Below are 23,697 nucleotides of genomic sequence, written 5' to 3'. Positions count from 1 at the left end.
GTATTTTATTCAAATTAATTTGCAAACAATTTAATATCTGCATGATACATTTATCTATTTATTTTTACATATGCATATTCTTCATTCATATGATTCCTGATATATCTACTTATAGATAAACTATAAATCGTGACAGAATTCAAGACACAAAAATCTATTTATAATTTTATGTGCTGGATATTTTAGCACCCCGATAGATATTTTGTATGTGTGCACATATATTTTAATACTCTTCAAACATGTTTTCTGTCTTACAAGATAAAATAATATATAAAATTCTTTTCCAAATTTTATTACGAATTATAATCTAAAATAAGTTTTACTTGCAAATTACAAAAACAAAATAAAAAATATTTCTTACTTTGTCTCTCTCTCTCTCTCTCTCTCTCTCTCTCTCTTTCCAAGATGTTATTAAAATAAAGTAAAAGATTACATTTCGCTATCTTGCGCAATAAGAAATGACATGACATAATTTTACGATAATATATTCTTAGCATAACATTAAATATTCTTTGAGACATATTATTCTCTTAGGGCTTTGAAAGGTTTAAGGAGACATAAGGCGATGACAGATGATAGCACATACAATATTCCGGTCTCGTTGGCGGACATGCGGAATTATATATCGGAAATTGGAGCCCGATATTCAAACGAAGTATGTCAGGGTTTATTACGTGCGAGGCCGTCATGCAGTGCGACCATGTCACTCTCGCGATGCATCGTCCGATTATAATTTATCGAGCATATAGAAAACGAGTTAACTCAAGTAGCTCCAAGTTGGTCTATGCTGTGTTTGGCCTAAATAATTATTCTACAATAGGATTTCACAAAATCGATTACAATAATAATCCAGAACAACTTGTGTGTGTGTGTGTGTGATACTGAAATAATACCCAATTTTTTTTTTAATTGGGAAAGAAGAGAGCATGTGTATAAAACATATTTAATAATCAAAATAATCAAAGAAAATATTTAATATGTAGAAAAATTAAAAAAGTATGAAAGAAAAAGGATAGCGTTGAAACGCCAATTTATATCGCCTATTGTTATTGTAATTTTCAGGATGTATAATTTCAACGTATTAAACAACCTCACATCTCGAGAGAAAAAAAATTATTTATTGGAATTTAAACAGAAAAGGAATTCGACGGCACGCGCCTCGCCCGATATTTTAGCTCAATGTGTGGTCAGCACGCGAGAAACATGTGGCCCGCATGTGGGATACAATGCGGCGTCTGCAAACAAAAAATAAGGATGTTATAAAAAACTTAAGGATGTTTATAAAAAACAAATGTAGCAAGGATAGCAATGATTTCTAGAAACCGCACCAAGAATTCCATACATTTTCCATTCATTGCAGCAACGTGATGATGCACTTTACTTTTTCTACATTATCTTTAATCACGATAAAGATCAGTTTCATCAATCGAGATTAATCTATATATATCTATATATTTTTATCAGATGAGAATTTTTTCAGCAAATGCTGTTATGATTATCATTCGAAAAAAATATATTTATTTAAATTATATTTTTATTAAATAAAGTATATTTATTTAAATTTTATTCTTATTAGATCCAACGTGTTAAATTAAATGTATTTATTGATTTTTTTTGATCTAGTATATATTATAACGTACATTTTTTTAAAAAGAATTGCTATACACATAATTATAAGTGTATTGTTATTCTCAGTGTACATCTAATTTTTTATTTCTTTTTTTTATTATAAATAATATAAAAAGTAAATTTTAAAATGTAATTTAATATATATTTCTTCAATTTTACGCAAACAGAAAAAGTCATCTAAAAGGTCTATCTAAAAGGATTAATTAATTAGTCGAAAATCGCCGACATTTTACAGGTGAGTGTGTGATAAAATTCGCAACCGGCTGCAACCCCTTCCATACGGCGGCCGCGCCGAGAGGCTGCAGTCGATGTCGAAGCCGACGCGCGCGAGCATCGGAGCATCGCGGAGGCCGCGCCGATCAGTCCGCGCGGGACGCTCGAAGAGTGAGGATCGCGTTCACGCCTTGTCTTGCTCCCTAATCTCTCTCTCAGGTGCATCGGATAGTAAACGCGCGAGAGAGAAGGAGAGAGAGAGCGCCAGTTTTCGCATCCAGTTCTGTAGACTCGAGGAGGAGATCGAGAAGAAGAGAAAAAAAAACGGGAGCGATCATAGAGAAGCATTTTTTGCGGGACGACCGGGACTCCGGAAGTTTTCGAGCACAGATGGTGAGAGGTGAGAAAAGCGCAACGAAAGTACACGTTCCTTGCGTGTATTTTCGTATATGTCATTACAGGTGAAATATAAAGGCACTTTTGTGCGAGCAATCGATCGATCTCCGGAGAGGAACTCCCTTAGTTACCCCTTACCCACCCTTAATAGAGTTGGACAGATGTTGAGGATGATGATGGACCTAGGTCGATCGCGTTTCTTGCATGCGAGACGACGCGCGGATTAAGATCCGTTAATTCCGAAGTTTAATCTATCGCGTTAATCAAATTCGAGCGGGATTAGTCGATTGAACGTGGTTGAAAATGGGAAAATGTATTCCAAGTTATGTGAAATGATGTTCGGATTGCGAGATAATTTTATACTTTTGAGCGATGTCGAAATTAACATTCGTTAAATCCTTTAATTCGTCAAGTCGGATTATATATTCACTTCGAACAAAGGGGAATGAAAGAATGACCGATCATAAAATTAAATTGATGGTAATTCTCTTGTAACGATAAGAAATTGCATAATTAATATATATTGTAAATCAGTTTTTTGTAAAAAAAAAAAAAAACAATTTCGAGAAAAATTAATTGCGAAAAAGATTGTTTTCTTTTTTATATCCTCTCGAGATGATTTCGGTTTCATAAAATGATCAAGATTAATTTATTATTGTAATCAGCTTCAATAATTAACTGCATCAAGTAATAAATGACTGAATAATATATAAATAATATTGCCACACAAATATATGTATAATCAGAATAAGAATATTAATATATCTCGCATATTAATAAATGCTAGAACATTTATATATAAAAAAAATAATTGCCATTTCTATTTCTATTAATTATTATGTTATAAAAAAAGAATCATTTTTATTATACTTATAATACTTTGCAATCTTTCTTCCTCTTTTTTTTTTGTTAAATTTAAAACTACTACTGCCTTACAGCTCACTGCTTCGAAGAGATTGAAATGTTTTGTAACGAAGCGAGAACGTAATCGTCGCTATTCGATTAACTATGAGAAATGGTGCTCCCGAGAGAGTATTTTGGTCGTATCTCAAATGAATTTAAAGCTCCGACTACGCGGCGATCGATCCCATTCAAATTTAAGTTCCACCTTAAATTTAATCTTTTGTACAGACTGACTTATTAGTTTCGTTTGACGTAAGGCGGCCGTGGAGCTGGAACAAAATTTGCTCGACTGCTCAATTGGGCGTGATGAATAATTGATTTCGAGTTTAAGTCGGGGCGGATGAATCGGAAATTTTCCGACAGGTATATTCTCATTCGCTATTTCCTGAAATATCCGAGCAATCGAAACGCGGTAAAGAAATAAAAATGTTCTATTATGGGAAAATCTGCCGTTTACTCGATTATAAACAAATAATGAATGACAGGTATTTTTTTTTAAACCGCGATTTTTTTAAAAAACAACTTTGAGATAGGTTCATAAATTATTTTATAAGTAAATCGTAATATATAACATATCTATCTCGCGTTGTTTAGTAGCTCATTAATCAATCTCTTATACCTTTGATTAGTATTCTTTCACAATTCATATGTATCTTATTTTTTAGCCAAGTAGTTTTTATTTAGATAATAATATTGCCGAGTAATTTAAGAATATAATTAATAAAAGTTGTGTGTATAATTATGTTGTTTTGTCATTTGTCATTATGCAATAGAAACAGTAACGAGATATCAAACCTAAAAAAATGTCTGACCACAACCTGTCAATCTCTACTTAAATTACATATCCATCTTTTTCTACTTGCTGTATTATAAAGAATAAGATGTGTATGTTGTATATGGATACTGATATAATTCTATAAATAAATCCAAAAATAAATTCATCTTTTTTGCATAAATATCTACGAAAGAAAGAGAGAGAAAAGAGTTCTATTAGATTAAGCATTTTTATTATTCGATTTTTTTTTACTTTATCAATTAACTTCTTCCGTATATTAAATTCTATACGATAAATTATTTCTCTCTCTCTCTCTCTATCTCTCTCTCCAGAGTCTGTCTGTCTCCTCTTACATCGGTTTTTTCTCTAAAAAGTCGAAGTTTGTTTGTCCCAGGATAATAATAAATTAATTTCTTTCTCTCGCTCTCATTCCATGCCTTTCTCTTACTATCTCTCTCTCTCTCTCTCTCTCTTCCTAGGTACACCTGTTCACCTATATACGCAAATTACACTTTCCGCGTGCCGGACGAGAGTGTCAGTCGCGAAATGAGCCTGTCGGTCTTCCCGTGAGATCCAGCATGAACGACGTTTAAATTTACATTGGCGTCGCGAAAGGCTGAGAAATCAGCCGGCTGTCGTATTGCGCTTAAATTTAAATTTTCCTCAAATTTTGAGTGATGCGATTGGATCAAATTGCTCCACTCAGCTGTAACATAACGTATATTTATCCCCATTAACAATTTCGGGCAGATATGTTGCAACTGGACCTAAGAGCCCTCAACGATCGTGCGGTAACGTAATCGGCTGCTGTTTCGCTCATTTAGTGCCCGCTCTTTTCTTCGTTGTCAGTCGTTACTTGCAATTAGGTAATATGTAATAGTAAAGCTAATTACCATTAAAATTTACAAAATATTTCTCACCGTTATTATTTAATCATCAATTTTTATTTTTCTATTTAATTCTTATTTAGCTCTAAATTACTGATCTGTGAGATGCAATAATCAAATTAAAGAATTAATTTTTTGCCATTTAAATTTCTTAATTGATTTTATCAATATACTTAAAAAACACATTTGCCTCCATTTCTCGCGCTCTGATTTGTTTTTTCGTTTGTTATGCATTTTTTATCGATTAACAACGCCAAGTCATACAAGAAAACATTCAATATATAAAAAATATATTATAATAATAAATAATAATAATAAATAATAATAAATAAAATGTCAATATATAAAAATTTGTTTAATTTATATATATATATATATATATATATATATATATATATATATAGAGAGAGAGAGAGAGAGAGAGAGAGAGAGAGAGAAGTATAAACAATATATTATTTGAGTATTATTTAGCAATTAAATGTATTAAGAGAAATTATTGAAGCCCGAAAAAGTAATATTTTTCACAAATTAAATTTATCAGTATATAACATATAAGAGCAATATATTTAGCCACATTTAGCAATAAAACATAATTGGATTGGCTGTGCACTTGTCGTGATCAAAAGATTTAAATTTTTTCTTTCTTGGCGTATGCCAATTCTGTCGCTATGTAGCAATGCAAATTTGTTGTGTAAGATCCTGAGCGCATATTGGCATTCGCGGTTAAAATAATAGTAAAACGCTATTCAGTTGAGTCAGAAGTGTCATTATATTATCGAACGAGTATAACTTCTTGTCATTATATTACTGCCAGCGAATTTCGTTTGTTGTATGCAATGCCGAAAATAGAAATGATAAAGACTCCATTAATGATCATAAAAAAATCTGTCACTCTATCTATTCTATTTTTTTCTGAACTTTCACAATAAATAGTAACAGAAAGAGTACCTTTCAATAAAGTAATAAATTTATTTTAGTTACAGAAAAACACATTATTAATATAACATTAATTACATTTCATATTTTAAATAAACTAATTTAAATATTTTTCATATATATATATATATATATATATATATATATATATATATATATATATAATCTTTCATTGGGATAATGACATTTGAAATTTGCGAGCCAAACAAAAATAATGTAACTTAAAAACTAAGTTTCACTATTTATACACAAAGGCAGATATGTTTTTTGTAAATAGTATGCAAAAATTTAAGAAATAATAATAAAATAAATTGTCGAAAAAAAGTTTATCGATAAATATTTGCATTAGATTTAGTATTACCGTTTATATCGAAAAATTGCAATAAAAGATTATCGCATATTATACGGTTAATTAAACATTGCATTAATGAAGCAATATGAGCGATTATCTGCGAGATCAAGATTTCATTGAATCAGAAACGCCTAATTAGAGATGCACGTTAAACTGACATATATCAGAAATGCCTGATTCAATAATCATATTCTATATCTCAATTTTATTATATTCTCAATTGTGCTATAATAACAATTACCATTTAACAAGATTTGTGTGTATGTTTTCCATTCTTACATTTAAAATATTTACACATATATAGCATATACTTTTTAAATATTTTATTAATAAAATTTTTTTTAATTTAGTTTATTCTAATTTATTCATTTTTTAATTAATTTATTTTTTATTTCATATTTTTATTTTACTCTTAAAGTTATATAATGTTTGTTTTTCATTTTTAGTCTTTATCTTTAGTTTTTATCTTTAGTTTGTATGATTTCTAACATTAACTTACATTTCTAATTGCTAATTGACTCGACATCGCAAGAAAATCGCCACGTAATGTATGATGAGGATTATTCACGACAATCCATACGAACTCGGATGTATCTGTGTGACGCGCAATACAGAAATCGATACTAATTATAGTATTTGTATGCACATTATATGGTTCGTATAATACTGCACGTAAGTCGTGCTAGACGTTTCATAAGTCACGCAACGAATGTATTTCTCGACGGATTTCAAACCAACTTGTCATTAAAATTAAAATCTAAATGGAATGATACAACAAAGAAAAATTGTTTTTTTTTTTGTAATTAATTATAGAGAGATTTTGTTGCAACCAAAATTTAATTTTTGTCTCTCTTAATTACCGAGATATTTAGGAGTAAAAAGTTAAAAAGTTAAAACGAGAATATAAGACTAACGGGGTTTTCGCGCAAATTATTTCGCTTCACGTCAATTTGAAATTCTGCGAAAAAGTTGCTATTACAAAAATTACAGCGTAATTTGCATGGAATAATCTGTGTATCGGGGAATCTAGTGATGACCTTTCTCACATTGTACCCCGATGCTGCGCCATTATATGTAATCCGACGCCCGCATTTCCGCTGTATTAATTAATGCATATGATTGCCACCTGACAACCGAGAAGGTCAAAACTTTCCCTTTCTCCTTGTTCCCTCAAATGTTTATATGCCTGATTAAAAATGTTCGAATCGGGATATATACTTATAATTTTTAAATAAATTATTAGTTTGAGATTTAAATTATAATGTATGAATAATAAAAACTTCTCGTCAAAAAAATTGTTTAAAATAAGTCAAAAAAGTTTTTGCTATCTTGCAATATTTTTATATAAAAGCTATTACAAGCATAATACATATACATATACATATAATTTAGAAGATAATTTATGAGAATAAAATTAAAAAAAAAATAAATAAATAAAAACATTTACAAAATAAAGAAAACTCTCTAATTAATATATATTAATATCATAAATTTTTTTTACACACATATACACACATCATTCGTACACTTCTCCTCGTATGCAAATTTCACAATTGTTTCGATTAAACATTAAAGATTATTATATTATTCAGATTAACATATTCCTCTCTCAAATTTTTACTCGCTATCTTATTTCCTCGAAGTCAACAAACTGATTTAAATCGAAAAACGCTCGAGGGATGAAAAGAATGATCAACGCGAGAACAGCTTCCTCTCGAGGAAACGCTGTCGTGAATGGCTCGATATTACGCGCGACGGTCAATCGATCTTCATTAAATAGAGAGAAAGAGAGACAGGGTCTGCAATTTGCATAGAAAAATCGAGCGCGTGCGAGGCGCGTCCCATAAAAGATGAAAGAAGACGACGGTATGTCAGTGTCAGTCGATGGATGCACGCTGCCGAACGGAGAAAATCGATCTATCACGATCGAGACGTCACTCCCGACATTCGAGCAAGACGATCAACAATTTATAGATTAACATCGGTGCTGCTCGCTCGCTCTGCCGGATACGGTGTTTTGTCTGAAATCCGAAAACTCAAACATTTTTAAGTTTCGATTTTATTGAAAATATCGACATATATCCGGTCGGTGTTTTCCATTTATGACCAAAAAGACAGTACCTATCTATCTAATAGCACGCGCTCGATATCGACCTACCGCAAGACCAGTGAACTAATTTTAAGTTATTATATCAAGTTTTATAGAACGTTATTATAAAGTAAAGAAGTTCATGAAGAGAGTAATTATATGATACGATATATTTAAAATTTTATATATGTAAAATTTTTTTTTCTTTTCATTGAAGAATAGAGCTTTCATTTCCAATTTTAAGAATTTCTTGATTTCATATTTTTAGAAAAACTGGTGTGTATTACAAAAAGCATTAATGAAAAGCCGAGAACTTTATATAATCTCTGATTTTTTTTTTTTTTTAACGCGGATTGGAAATAAACTCTTCAATTTTGTATAATACTCTAAAAATGTTTGCTTCAAAACTCTTGATGCCGTAATTATTAATATGCGATTACGTAAGAAGTAATAATTTTATCTACAACACAGAGTTTTAGAATAAAACATCATTATGATATGATGGTATTTCAACAGAATCATTTATCATCGGGCATGAGCAATTACGTTCAGAATTTACAGTCTTCGGGCAAAACGTGTCTTCGTAGACACATGCTCATTGTTTCCTGAATAAATGGGATACATATCATGCATGATAGTCTTTCTCAGAGACACGTGACATCACCGATGAAGTATAGTTATGTCCTCCCATAGGAGAAGAAGGGCCTCATTGTCCGAGCGACGAATTACGACGACGTTGTCTCTGAGCGAATTACCAAGCGAATTTCGCGCATCGTTAAGTCTTAAATACTGACACATTATCCGTGGCTGGAAATGTGTAATGTTACCTCTGGGTTAACAAATGCGCACAGTGTCATAATTAGAACACGGAGATACATTCTGCAATTTCGCTTAAATTTAATTCAGACATTTTAACGAACATATTTCCTGGCCAAACGTGAAAAATACGAAAAATATATAAAGAGGAAATTATAAAAAATGATTTACTAGAAAATTAAATACTATTTACTTCACTCAATCTTCTGTGATAAAAGTGCTGTTTCATAGCTGGCTATCAACCATGAAGTTATTATTTACCTCTCTCTTCTTTCTTATATTTTTTTTGTATCTTTTTCTTTATAATGTAAAATTGCAAGCGTTTGAATATATTGGTTAAATCAAATTAATTATGCTTATAATTAAAAGAGGCGTTATAGATTTGTTTTCTACTCAAAAATAACGGCTACGTCGTTCTTTTTTTACCGAAGAGTAGTTTCGTTTCGCATGAGAAAACCCGCAGAAGATGAAGAGCGTCGTCCTCGTTCACGTTAAAGCAATTTGTACAAAGATAAAAAAAGATCATCTTGTTTAAGGAAACAAACAAGGACGGATGTAACAACAATGTAATGGAGCCTCGATATGCGAGAAAAAACTGTAAAATCTTTTTTCCAGAATCACTATATGAAGACTAACGTCCTTCCGTTCATTGCAGGATCATTACCGGATATCGCAGTGACGATGGCATCGGGCAGAGAAATCCACGGTGCTTTCAGGTAAGATAAAGTTTATAAAAGTTTAAATTAAGTGCGTTAAAATTTTAGTTAATAAAATAATTAATTTATTTTTTAATTTATTTTAAGATATTTTATTAGAGGAACTCTACAGTGCAATTCTATTTTAAATAAATAAAAAAAATGCTATTTAATTATTTATTTAATAAAATATTTTGTTTACAATTTTAATTCTGAGTATTATATAATAAAATGGAATATTTTTGATGATTATATCCAATTTGTCTTCATTAATGTTTTTCGCGTTGTTAATTCATCCTTTTTATTCATGTTTTCATTTTTTTTTTTGCTTTACGCATGCAAAGTCTTGCGCGAGTGCACTCGAAAAAAAAAAAACGGGCACAACATACACGCATCACTGATTTCGCCGCAGGAAAGCCGGTTGGTTATTTCAAGGATTTTCGTGGGTGTATATTTCTCGTGACCTTTAGAAATTCATTATTACGTGAAGTGCAGGAATGAGAAATTAGTTAGCCATCTGTTACATCAATCTACAGCTCACGAACATAATACAGTTTCCTAATAACGGATTTCTCGAAATATAGAATTTCGAAGAAGATAATTTAAAGTTCAAATTTAACAAAAAATTTTTTTCGTCTATTCAAATAATATGGCAAGAACGGTTCGAATCTTTCATACCGTGGCAATTTTCTAAAAAAAGATGTCACAAAAAAGATCGGTCTAAAAAAAATGTGAAAATTATTCCTAATTTAAATACTCTTAAAATATATTAAATATATTAAAAATATATATCGAATATATATCTTTGGCAAAAAAATTTTCAAAAATGCTCTTTGTCTATGCTTTCTTTCTCTCTCCCTTTCTCTGCTTTAAAAAGATAAAGTTTAAACGAAAAAATCGTAGTAATTTAATTAAAAACGTACTCTATCTTCTTGAATACATTCGTTTTGAAAAATACATAAAAAAGATGTCACCTGGTTACTTTGAGGATTTCTGTAGGTGTACACGCACGTATTTTTAACGACCTTTGCAAATTCTCGTGGAGGGCGTGGGTGTAGGTGAATAAAGTAATAGAACACTTTGACAATACATCGAGTTTCTGTCACACAAATAGAAATGCTTAAATATAATAGTATATCCTTATTTTTAATCAGAATCAATATTTTACGATAAAAATCGATACTTTTACCAATGAAACCAATATTTTGAAGTAATATTGACTTTGTATATTAAAGTTAATTAAAGAGAAAAGTTTCTGCGATCATAAATTAACAAAAACCAAATGTATCTTATTTCTTATAGTTTTTTAATTTCTCATTTCGAGTAATTAATTCAATTTCAAATAATTTTAAGTACTTTTAAAAAATGTTTAATATTCTCATAAACACATATCTTTATACATAAATAATGTATCCATTGCGACTTTGAAGCATATTTCGTGTTAATCAGCGTATTTTTGGCATCAGGCATTTAGTGCTAAATGTAGTTGTCCGATTCTTGTCTACATCTTGGATACGATATTCCTCAAATAAACCTCATTAGAACATGTCGCGAATTCGTGATGAGAACGACGAGCACGGATTTAGAGTGAAAATATCGATCGTGTCTTCTGATGAAGCGACAACGGCAGCAGCAACATGAGAATCGAACAATTTTGAATTGTTTCGCGATAGGCGACCAAATTGGTATTGAATGGAAGAAAAAAGTGGCTTGGCAACCGGTGCGAGTCGCGCGCGATCTTATTCTTAGCGACGTTGCTTTATTTTTATTGCGCTTATAGAGCGCAATATCGATCGCTCTCGCGGCTTGACGTCGTTCGATTTGATAGTCGCTTATAAGTAATGCAACGAGAAAGTAGTAATACCGTGTAGTAGACCGTCATAGACAGACGACTGAATGAAGAAAAAAAAAAAACGCGACGGAAAAGTATCGAGCCTATCTTTAATTGCTTCCACGTGTGATGTTTTAACCCTTTGCAATCTACTTGGTGGTTCAAACAAATTACATATAAATAATATCACGAGCATTGTAGAAAAACAATAGAGGTAATTACATAATTACAACAGTCTGCATAAACGTTATAAAATGTATGAAAAAAAGAATGATATCTTAAATCAGAAAACTTTCATACTGTCATCGGACTCGCGGTATGTACTTCCGGTTATAAATGAAATATCCAGTGCTTAGGCAGAGGAGGAAATATTTTTGGCGCGTACGTAATAACGCTTTTAAGCTCCCTCGTGAATCCGGCAATCGATATACTTCGGTGACTCTCTCGCAAAGTTCGACCGATCGGAGATTGGAAAGTTCCGCACTAAATTTCGCCCAAGATGCAGTCGGTTTCGCTTTTCCCGATTAGATACGGTCGGTCGTCCATTCATGCCTCGAGACGGTCCTCGCTAAGCTGCTGAATCATTGACGTCACGTTCAAGATATCATTAGAAAATTACGATAGAGAAAGAGAAGAGGCGGGAAAAAAAGGGGGGAGTTGTAAGGACACCAGAGGAGACGCGTTCCCTGTATCGGACGCGGGCTGTTCGTTAAACAATGCGAACCTATTATCCAGTCTATCACAAAAAATAAATTGGATCGCGTTCTCGTATCGTCTGGATCGCATTTTCGCGTCTGCGCAATCAAGCGCCATTCACGCATCTCCTCTTTCCTGTTTGGCGTAATCTCTCGAATAATATCCGAGTCATTTACCTTAAAAGCGATGTGAGAAGAATCTTTAACGCGGCTACACGATTCTCAATTTATATTATCTCGACCTCGATTTAGGCAAATAAGAACTTAATCAAAATTTCATAAACTCTTTTAAAAATTTATAAAAAGAGTAATATATTTATATAAGTAAATCGAAGCTCATTAAAATTCCGCAAGATTTAAAAAGAAAATGTTGAATTACTTTACATGCATTACGTTATTAGATAGGCCCATTCGTCGACACACGTCATATACGTACGTGTAGTTTGTGATTTCCGAAAAATCAATACTTTTCCGCGGCAACACGCGGTTCCCGGCACACCAGTGACGTAATGTCTGACGCAAGCGACAATCGTTGCGGCCGCGATGCCGCAGAGAGGCAAACGTCGATAGTACACCACCGGACGTCATGAGTGCCTTTGACTTCCTTAGATTGGTATTTTTGAATGAGTACATCATGCTTTCACGTAATGATATTTAATGACATTCGATTGCATAATTATATGTACCATTGTTTTTTATTTTTTGTTTTTGGAGCTACCACTATGACAAAATAATTTACCAGAAAAAATAGCGTATTAATTTCGCAACAATATGTCATATCACTCGATATATTTGATAGATATACAACTACATAAATAATAATTCGTATAATTTTTATAAATATATTTTGCCATATTATAGAATTTGAAGAATAAAGTTCAACGGTATTTTAAAATAGCCGATTCGATTGCATAAATAATTCCAAACAGTTAGAAAATATAAAAAAAAAATTAATAAAATAAAATTCCATGAAAAAGTATGAAAATATTAAATTTTATCGTCAACAAAAATTACTCCGTCCATATTCATTGTTTTTAGCTGATGTTATGATAAAAAAATCCGATATAATTTTAGAAATTTTATTTTAATATACGGTGACTCGCGAAAGAGTCGCGTCCCGAAATTCGCATGCGAAATTCGCGAAATCTCGCGCCAGCGGCCGCCACGGCTGTCGTTTATCATTAATCTCTCCGTTTCGATCATCGCCCTCTGCCCTTTCGCTCTGTTCCTTCGACCCCGTTGGCCGCCGCTGCGGCAACGTGCCATGAAAATGGTTTGTGATTACCGCGGTGGCAGGCATTCGCGCTGACGAGGCGAATATTCCGTCCGCGCTATCCTTAACCCGCGCGAAATTGATTTCGCCACTACGCCGCTCGTCTCTCGGGTGAATACCCGCCGTTGTGAGAAAGTAGGTAACCATCAGAAAGATCATACACATATACACACAAACGTACACATATACACGATATTCGTATTTCCTCATTTATAGTATCCTCGGAGAACGTAATATGATTTTATATCTTGGTGATCAAGTATTTCGCGTGAAAAGAAACTAATCTTATTTCTCAATTATCGTATTAATATATTCTTGTGGAATTTGATATATAAATTATATATAATCTAAATCTATGAGTTGAGATTTTATTAATAAAAATATCATCGAAACTTGACGGTCAGCAATTAACATGGGATAATATTTTAATTATTCATTGATTAATTCTATTTCAACAACCGTGTGTGGATAGATAAAATTTACTATTCCAAGCAAAAAGTATCTCCAAAAATCTCTTAAGACATTCTATTCTCCTTTCCGTGAATTAAACATTTCATTTCTTGCTAAAATTCACTCGATCCACATCGGCAGGATCTTCGATTCATAAATAATCCTATCGTCATCGGCGAAACGAGCAAAATTTCGAAATATAATCGGTCACGATGGTTAAGCTAATGAAGCTAAAGACACTTTGTGGGCACTTTAATGTTTTCTTTTTTGCACGCATCCGTCTTTTTCCGTCCGGTGATATCAGCGGACCGGCGAAAGAAGCTCGTAAATTCGAGCGTAAACAACGCCCTAAAACGCGAGACGTGTTGGAGAGGGATAATTCTAGATTCGATTGTGCCGCGATCCAACCATATGTACATACATATAACGTATATAGATATACATGTATATACGTATGTAGCGACAAAGCGTGTGTGTGTGCAACAAGATACCAAAGCCTGTAAACGAGACTCGGGATACATAGCCGGCTTTCGGATCGATACTTGCCGCCAACATTTTCGCGAGTACGAACTTCGTGAAGGACGCGACGAGACGGAAGAAATCATCCTGTTCGACTGACATCTCGCCGCGCAAGGAATGCGACGACAATGAAATCCTTGCTGCAATTTTTTACCTATTCGCCGACATGCCCGAATGATGTCAAGAGCGGGGAAATTTCGAGAAAATTCAAGCGAATCATCATTTTCACGATTTATGTCCGCGCAAATCTCTGCTTCATTTTTGCATTTTCTTTTATCAAGGAAAATGCGATGGAAAATTCGATTCAACGCATCGCGCATATGAACAAAAGATAATTCTCCGAAATTATTTATATAATGAAGCACACATACACACACACACACACACACACATATTATATATATATATGAATTGTGTATTGTGTATGTATAATATTATTGACTCCGATAGCAATCAGTGTTATCATCCAATATGGGTTACCGTCGAGATATACACGACGGGAGTCGGATTTTCCTCTGACGTCGATAACAGATATGATACGGGTTTACGCGCGTGTTTCAGCCGCCCGCGCAGAAACAATGAGCCCTCGAGATAAGCTATACGCCCGCAAAAAAAAAATCAAATAGACACGGAAATAGATTAGACGCTATTGAACCAACAATCATCCACAATACGCAACAACGAGAGAAAGAAAGAAAATCGTATAAATTCAACATAGTAAAAATAATCAGCGATTATTTCGAAATATTTTATCGTGCGCGTATCAAAAGATTTGACGATATCATTCGCGTAAATTTATAAAATTATTATTTCATTTTTTTATAAGCAATTAACATCTTCCTGGTTTTATCTTTTTTGCAATTCAATTATTTCGCCTTGTAAAAAAATTGTAAATCACATCGCGCTCATCTTTTCAGTCTCATCGTGGACGACGTGGATTCGCAGTCGATCCTGAGTGATGGCTCCGACTTAGACGGACTGTCGCGCGAGAGCAGCTCGCAGAACTCGGCGTCACAGACGCCCCTGGATAGTCCTGGTGGACCGCGCGAGAGGATCAAGCAGATCCAGGTTGAGGCCGAGACTAGACGGGGCGAGTTCGCCAGGCTGTTAGAGGAGCACGCGCAGGTGGTGCGCAAGCTAAAGATGATGGAGGCGGAGGAGCAATTGTCGGCAACGACGGCGACCGGAAACGCGACGGTGATCGGCGGTGCGCACGCGTGATTTTACGGTTTTTTTACCACTGCTAGAACGAGGGTGCCATCGAGGGTTGGGACCATCGCGTCGATCACTATACGACGACCACCACCATCACCACCACCTCACCGCGTTTCCCCCTCGACCGCGAAACATCACAATCCGGATAAGCTGTCCTCGTCCATCGTGATTCGTAAGCAAAATGACGCGAATATCGTTGGACGTTTGGATTATTAATTCGCGGATGCAACTCCGAAAAATGCAAAAGGTATATGAGAGATTTGCCGGGAAATGATGGATGCATCCGAAAGTTGATGAGAGAAAAAAGGGGGAGGAAAAGGGAGAAGGGGATATGAATTCGAGGGAACTTCTCTTGCCGTTTTCATTTTTCTATTATGTAATTTTATTTCGCCGATTTTCGCTTCGGGCTAATTCGATCATGCTTCATTTGAAAATTACAATTGGAAATAAATTCTAAACAATACGAAAGAAATTTAAAAGTTCCTTTATAATTTCATGACGGATTATAGCAATAAGAAATAATTATTACTTTTTATATATACTTTTTCTATCTAATAAACTTTTATATTTAATAAATTCAAATATAAATTAAATTTAAATAATTAATATAAATTAAATTACTGCAAGATTTTTATGTACAATATTATAAGTGTGCATTTATGATTGCAATGTGTTATTGTATATAAATGTGTAATTTTTCATAATTTTATGCATGAGTAAAATATTTATAGTATTTGAAATCCGAAATGCGCCATCGCAAATTTACGCAAAAAATTTCACGAACAATACGTGTAAATTTGATAGGCAAAGCTTTTCTATTTCATCCAATTTTGCGAGATCAACTTAAAACGAGCCCGAGCGATGAGATCAGAAATCCGAAATACTGATCAGGCTCCTGCGACGGGGATCGTCCTCATTTAACCCTTGTTTGCAACAAAGTCTGAATAAAAACCACATTAGACACGACAATAATGAGGAACACTTTTAAAAAAGAAACGCGTGATCGCGTTATCTGTTCACACAACGCGTGGAACAAGAAACTCCCGCCCGTTCAAACTAGCTCAGCAGCAACGGCTGGCCTAATAAGCGTAGTACAAATTTTGCAGTGAAGTCTTAATAGAGAAAAAAAAAAAGAAAAAAATACCAGATGCGAGTGGACCGAGAGAGTTTCCGATATAATCCCAGAGATTTGACACGGTGACGATAATCGTGTCGTCGTTTGCGGCGGAAGCGCGGATCTTGGAGTAAACACATGGTGTCGTACACACGTAGCCTACTCTCGAGACAATGGGATGTATAAGCTTCTACGCGCGTTTTATAGTATCGTAGAATTGAGTGTTCCATAAGTGTAAGCTAGTTTTGTATATCATAAATATATAGATACATATACATGTGTATGATAAAAAACGCGGTCTGCCGAGTCTGACGATGGACGCATTCTTTTGTAAATAGATTTCTTTCCATTACACACACACACACACGCACACACACACACACGCACGCACCGCACACACACACACACACACACACACACACACACACACACACACACACACACACACACACACACATATATATATATATATATATATATATATATATATAAACAGGGCTCAGCCGATCGATCTTTAATTAATCCCTTTTAGCGACTTCTATCTCCTTCTATGTTAAAACTTCAGCTATTATTACAAAAATAGAATTAAACTATAATTTTTTTTTCCTCGGATAATATTTAACTCGAAATCAAAGAAAAATTTTATTTTAAATTTAATTACCATTAAAATGTCAAGTTTATCAAAAAATTTTATATGAGAAATTTAATATATGATGCGTGATTAAATACCAACTATAATATAACAATAATTTTTCTCCTGTAAATATATTATTAAAATATATGAAATTCTTAAAAAAAGACAATAAAACGTTGATTCAAGATTAACTAATCTATTATTAGTGCAATTGGCTTCAGATACTTCGCGAGGCTTCAGTAAAAAGAAAAACATGTTGTTTATCATTTCACCGTTTCATTTTAATATTACGAAGTTTATAAAATATAAGTTGAACAGACTAATAATGCTCTACTAATTTTCTATGTGTCTACGTCAGACCGGTATCCAAATGATATAGGTATTATATACTTATATTAGGCATTTATAGACTTATATATATATATTATATATATACATAAAGAAAGAAACACAAGTATATAGACCTGTGTTAAAGTAAATAATCCTAGTGTAGAGATGTCTATTGTTACACAGTGATGCCAGTCTACGTCATAAGTAATCAGAATATTTTTCTGCTTATTGTTAGATTAGTTCCTAAGATCTCATATGATGAATCTTTTACTGCACGATAGTATTCGAATGTGAAATATTAATCATTCTTTCGCATGTCAATTGAGATGATAACGACGATTAATACAGAGATATAGAATAGAAAAAATGATCGAGTCAATACTTATGAAACTTTAGATTTCCAAGATGTATTCAAAAAAAGAAAAAAAAGAAATATAATACCGTCATTTTTTATAGAAATTAGATAATATATATAAATAATTTATTACTTTGATTTTATAAATAGTAGTACACACCTGTACGCACGTGCGTTAAAGAAATTTCGGGAAAGATATTTTGATCGCTACATCGTTGGCTGGTTTACTGTGCAAATTAAGAAGACAGTCCTGGAATACGTAATAAGGAATAGATAAGAATGATTTTTGCTGCTCAGAAACGTAAAATGCTTTAAAGAAAATTTCGTGAAAGAGAGTGATACTGCGCAAGGCAATAATTTTTTCAACATATTCGGAAAGACTGCAAAGTAACGCTGGACACGAATGCGATACGGGAAATTTGCGTTATTTTTGCTGCGAAATATATCCTATATACGATCGTTACTATTACGTTAAGAGAATTGCAAATATTATACATATATGTATAACGTCACTATTTAATTTTTATTCATATTATTATATTCGTATGTTAGAAGCTGCTATGATATATATATATATATATATATATATATATATATATATATATATATATATATTTATCAGATTTGTAATGAAACATTGAAAAAATGTGATTTTAATTTCGCGCGAGCAAAATAAATTACGAATAAAAAATATGGTTTGATATAATAACATTTTTATCGGTTTTGCTTTCTTTCGCTGCAATAAATAAATAGCTGCTTTTTGCGACCCAATAAAATGCAATGTAATATTATATCACGCCGAGTTAATGTTAACGTAATAGAAATTTATATGTAAATTTTGAATGTATTATCGTAACATATGAGAGATACGCGCGTGACAACAAGCTGTTAAGTTTTATTAAGGAAAACCGCTGCTTGACTAATTATTTATAGGCTCATGTTGTGTGTATGCGAAATAATAATGTATGTAAAACGACGGTTGCTACTGGAAAAAATATATATATTTTATTGAGTTGACAATGGATATATTTGTATTCTTTTACAGCAATTTTTTTTTTCGGTTTTGTCTCGAACGCGTAAAACTTTGTTATTGATATGTTAGCAAACGTGACATCATTTTAAAAAGAATATATTTTAGTATATTATTATAAACTACAGCACAATAATATGTGAACAACGCGTTATATATGGTATATGTTATATGAAGTATCTTTTTTCAGTATATTATCTCGAATCTATTATTTACATCTATGAATAGAGATATATAATCCCATTAAAAAAAGTATATGCGTAAAAATATAAAAGAAAGTAACACATTCTCCTTATAACAGATCAAGATATGTTTGATATATAATGCAAAATGGAAATAACTTGTAACTAGAACTTGTAAATAATTAAAAGGAAATAGATACACAACATATGCAAGAGAATTTTAAAAAAATATAAATAAGATAGGAGATACATTCATTATATCTATATCGATCTATACAATTTCATCAAAGGACACATTATATATCACGTTAAAAAATAAAATTTTTTGGCGAGGCTTTACAATTGATCAATATATTATATCATGATTATAAATAATTATGACTCTCATTTATCGCATCACAAGAGTGATATGCAATCACAACTTTTCTTATCTTATGGTTCCATTGCTCTATGTTGAGATGCTAATAGCATTATTCTGTGACTTAGTTTTACATTGTGATCCCTCAAATATCTTATGAAGTCTGCCTGTTTTTCCAATAATTCTTCCAAATTTGTTCCCCTTTGATGATAACCGACTTCTCCCATTCCGGCGTAGGAATCTTGTGTAAAGGATGACAGCCATTCGTCGTGAGTAACATCGGGCAATGGACGTAACTGATTGAATCTCATAACTTTCTCTACATGAAGAACAAATCGTAGTAAAATACATGTCTAATTGGATGTCCCTGCTCTTCTTTTGCAACATACTTACTGATATAATTAATATAAGCTGGCACAATTATCATAATTTCCAAACTAGTTAAAAGAAAAATATAGTTAAGCGGCGTGAACCATTCCGACGTTCTACAGTATCGCTCATAATCGGTTTTGTGCGTGTGATGTAGAATCACAGCTAATAGCAAATAACATGTGTTCCACAATGATGTGATAAAAAGGGGCGTTCTTATAAGTCGATATGTTATTTGATAGAAATCTAAGTATCCATTGATACGCAATTTATGATGCCTCATCTTGACAACATGATCCGTCACCATGACTATCAGCCAATAGGCACAATGTAAGTATAAGTATGTAAAATATGTGTCACATTTGTTTTGCTCTTCTGGCCAGACAGACACAAACACAATCCCAGCAATTTCCAATGAAACCTACGATACAAAAATACTCTAATATATCCAATTCAATTAAATATTTAGCAAGCCTAAAGATACAGCACAGCAAACCAGATATACCTACTCCAAGCAAAAGTGGTATAGATACGATTGGCACAGTGTTCAACTGCTGAAAAGTGTCCTCTTCTTGAGAACTCAAGATTGGTTGAAAGGACTGCTCTTCTTCCATTTTAACAGTTTGATTGAAGAACACTCATGGAATATTATATCTTCCAAACAGAGAGAGATTGCTATAAGATTAAATCTAATGAACTTTCTCTCTTTCGAATAAATATCACATATAGCAACTAAAAAATAATGATGAAAGGCAAAGGCAAAATTATACATAAGCGCTAGCAATATTTATTAACACGTATAAATAGTTAATATGTTTATGAGTAAAAAATTCTCTCTGCTTATAAAATCATAATATTTTGTAAAACAAATAAACAAACTGCCTCATATATATATATACAGAAAAATAAAACTACTAGAAAGTACTAAAAGTATCAACAATAACTTTCATCTATACAACAGTTTCAAGTGCTCCGCTTTGAATTCACAACCATACGATTATTAAAAGACAAGTCTTAAAAGCATTAAAAACAAAAAAAAAATTAAACGTGACGTATCTGAAGAAAATAAGCTAAATTCTTGAAATTTTCAAGATATTTTTCTTTGCGTTTTTCTGTCGTTAATATATCCTAAGCAAACCAGTGTAGAATTTCAAATGAAATAACGTTAAAATATAATTGTCAGAACATAATAATATTTATATTGTACATATATACATTAAAAATGACAACTGCGTTTTCAACCAAACTGCTTCTTGTTGCTAATCGTGATAGACGTAAATATTCTAACGATCACGGTTAAATTTACTATTGAAAGAGGTACTCTAATCGAATTAAGTATCGACGCGACATTTGATACGCATGATGCCATACAAAATGAGATTCCAATATCTTAGTCTTAAATGGAGAAATAAAACACTAAATACGCAGCAACGTAAACACACTCGCGTACATATTTTATCGCAGTGAAGAATATTCATTATGTCCAGTAAAAAAAAAAGAAATATCGAAGAAAATAGAAATAAAGTTTGTGTCGATTGATAAAAAAAGAATGGGAATAATAGTATAAGCCATTAAAATATAAGTATATTAATTAGACTAAAGCCATTAGAGCAAAACATTAATTAATATGTGTCCTACAATAAGCACACTTTGTAGTGCACCTAAGCACGAGTCTGAAAGCAACCACGTGATCGATTATATAGATTAGGTTAGGATTAAGGTTTCACAAAATGCTGTGGAAGTGGAAACGCTTCTCTAGCGTTTGTGAATTAAAGCTCTTGGATAGATTAGGTTGGGTTATGTTTACATTCGCGTCGTCGAGCTGGAGACGGACACGCGAGAAGCTATCTTACCGATTGTATAACACAATGTACTACTCACATTCCCGGAAGTATTCGAGTCCTGATCATAAATCTGACCATGCCACACGATCCTGTCAAACACGGGACACCGACGTCTTTTCTCCTTTCGTCTGTTCGAGTGACGCCATACTACACTTTACTCGCTTCGAGTGTATTTGCGTCGTTCACTTGAGCAGTGGCTGTCAATCATTGGAACCTTGGAGCCAAGATCGTAGCATAAGAAAATATGCTATAGCTATGCAATCTCGCCCACAGCGAAGCCCGATTTCAATAATCACATCCAAAAATCATATTTACATAATCTCTTATTATTTATATAAATAAAAATGCAATAATTTTCTTTTCTTATCCATAGTATACAGGGTATCCGAAAATTCGCGCAACACCCTTTAAGGAAAGGTAGAGGGTGTTATTCTGAACAGGAAAGTCCTGTATCATTTTTTTCTATAATGCTTAATAAAAGAGTGAGAAAGAGAGAGAGCTGGACGGTCGGTGAGCCGCGCTTCTAGTAATGTGCGTGAGCGCTCAGATGTTTATGACGGCTCACCGACGCGCCGGCTGAAGATCGGCGATGATAGGCCAGACTTCACTCAATAATAACTCTTTTATTAAGCGTTATAAAAAAAATAGTACAGGACTTTTCTCTTCAAAATAACACTCTCTATCTTTTCTTAAAGAGTGTTGCGCGAATTGTCGGACATCTTGTATATATATATCATATAAAAGTTTTTTATCCACCAAAATTAAACTGCTATTTCAATTCTTGAAAATATGAAGAATATAAAAACCTATTTTTATAGTATTATTTTTTTTAAATTAATTTGTAATTATATTTTAACGATAATTTTAATAAAGAGAATATATGAGCAAAAACTACTTGTTGTTCTTTATCAAAGAGAAATATTAGAAAAGACAATCTGCTCAAAATAATAAAATTAATAAAATTATAATAAAATAAACATATCAAATTTTATTATTGCAAAGTAACACTTTTTATTTCATGAATTAAAATTTTTATCGGTTGTGTTATGCTATTTTAAAACAGAAAGAAAAAGATGAAAACAATTGTAGAAAGTTTTAAAATTTAAAAAGAAAATAGTGTGCAAAGATAATGGGATAACGATTTTGTAGTTTGCTCGCCATAAATACTATGTTTTAGTATATGTTCTGTATACGTATAGATGAGATTAATCAGATCGCCGTTGCAAAAATATACACAGGAAGCAGCGAGAGTGATTATTCGCGCGGTCTTGGCATAAAAAAATTTCGACCGTACATTCCAATTTCTGATAATCTGATACGTTGTAAAAAAATATCGATATAAAATCGTCGAACATTTATTGACATTTCGAATTAATGAGTTTTTATTATACATCTTGATCGTATTTTATTTTGACCCGTTAGTTGCCGCGAAAGAGCCAGCAAAATCATCAAACTTCATCCGGAGAAAAATAATAAACCAGACTCAAGACATAACACAAGAATGCTACACAATATGCAGTCTTATAAATGCAAAATTACTGCGCGTCCAAACATGTTATTTTACAACAATAAGAAATGATTAAATTTATTATATCACTCGTTTTGAAGTAATAATTGATCTTCTGGAGAAAAAAAAAATTATTACATTAACTATTCGCGCTAATCTTTAATTGCATATTTATTAAATTACACACACATTTAAAAAAGATTTGAAATTTATTTTCGACTTTTTTGAAAAAAGAAAATAAAAGTGTAGATAGTTAGAAAATTACATAAAACGTAGGTGGATATTAATTAATATTATCTC

The 23,697-nt window shown here is 32.5% G+C and overlaps 2 protein-coding genes and 1 long non-coding RNA gene across 7 annotated transcripts in view; 1 reads left to right on the top strand and 2 right to left on the bottom strand.

Annotated features, from left to right (window-relative positions):
• Positions 1–23,697, bottom strand: part of LOC126859328 (uncharacterized) — an 88,488-nt gene that overhangs the window by 46,822 nt on the left and 17,969 nt on the right. The window lies entirely within an intron of this gene.
• LOC126859311 (uncharacterized) lies at positions 1,940–17,189 on the top strand. Its single transcript, XM_050610448.1, has 3 exons — positions 1,940–2,242; positions 9,652–9,712; positions 15,377–17,189. The coding sequence occupies exons 1-3, from the start codon at positions 2,233–2,235 to the stop codon at positions 15,678–15,680; spliced, it is 375 nt and encodes a 124-aa protein (XP_050466405.1). The 5' UTR covers positions 1,940–2,232; the 3' UTR covers positions 15,681–17,189.
• Positions 19,091–22,078, bottom strand: LOC126859289 (transmembrane protein 192). 5 transcript variants are annotated; one of them, XM_050610415.1, is made up of 4 exons: positions 21,928–22,078; positions 20,556–20,721; positions 20,071–20,467; positions 19,091–19,996 (listed from the first exon to the last, which is right to left on the bottom strand). In XM_050610415.1, the coding sequence occupies exons 2-4, from the start codon at positions 20,658–20,660 to the stop codon at positions 19,752–19,754; spliced, it is 747 nt and encodes a 248-aa protein (XP_050466372.1). In that variant the 5' UTR covers positions 20,661–20,721; positions 21,928–22,078; the 3' UTR covers positions 19,091–19,751. The 5 variants fall into 5 exon arrangements, with proteins under 5 accessions (XP_050466372.1, XP_050466373.1, XP_050466374.1 ...); XM_050610416.1 differs by having other exon boundaries at positions 20,556–20,700; positions 21,928–22,067; XM_050610417.1 differs by lacking the exon at positions 21,928–22,078 and adding an exon at positions 21,262–21,517.

Source organism: Cataglyphis hispanica, chromosome 3 (assembly GCF_021464435.1).
Source record: "Cataglyphis hispanica isolate Lineage 1 chromosome 3, ULB_Chis1_1.0, whole genome shotgun sequence".
In the NCBI taxonomy this organism is placed as follows: domain Eukaryota; kingdom Metazoa; phylum Arthropoda; class Insecta; order Hymenoptera; family Formicidae; genus Cataglyphis; species Cataglyphis hispanica.
Note: the sequence above shows the minus strand (reverse complement) of the source record. Positions and strands in the feature narration are given on the sequence as shown.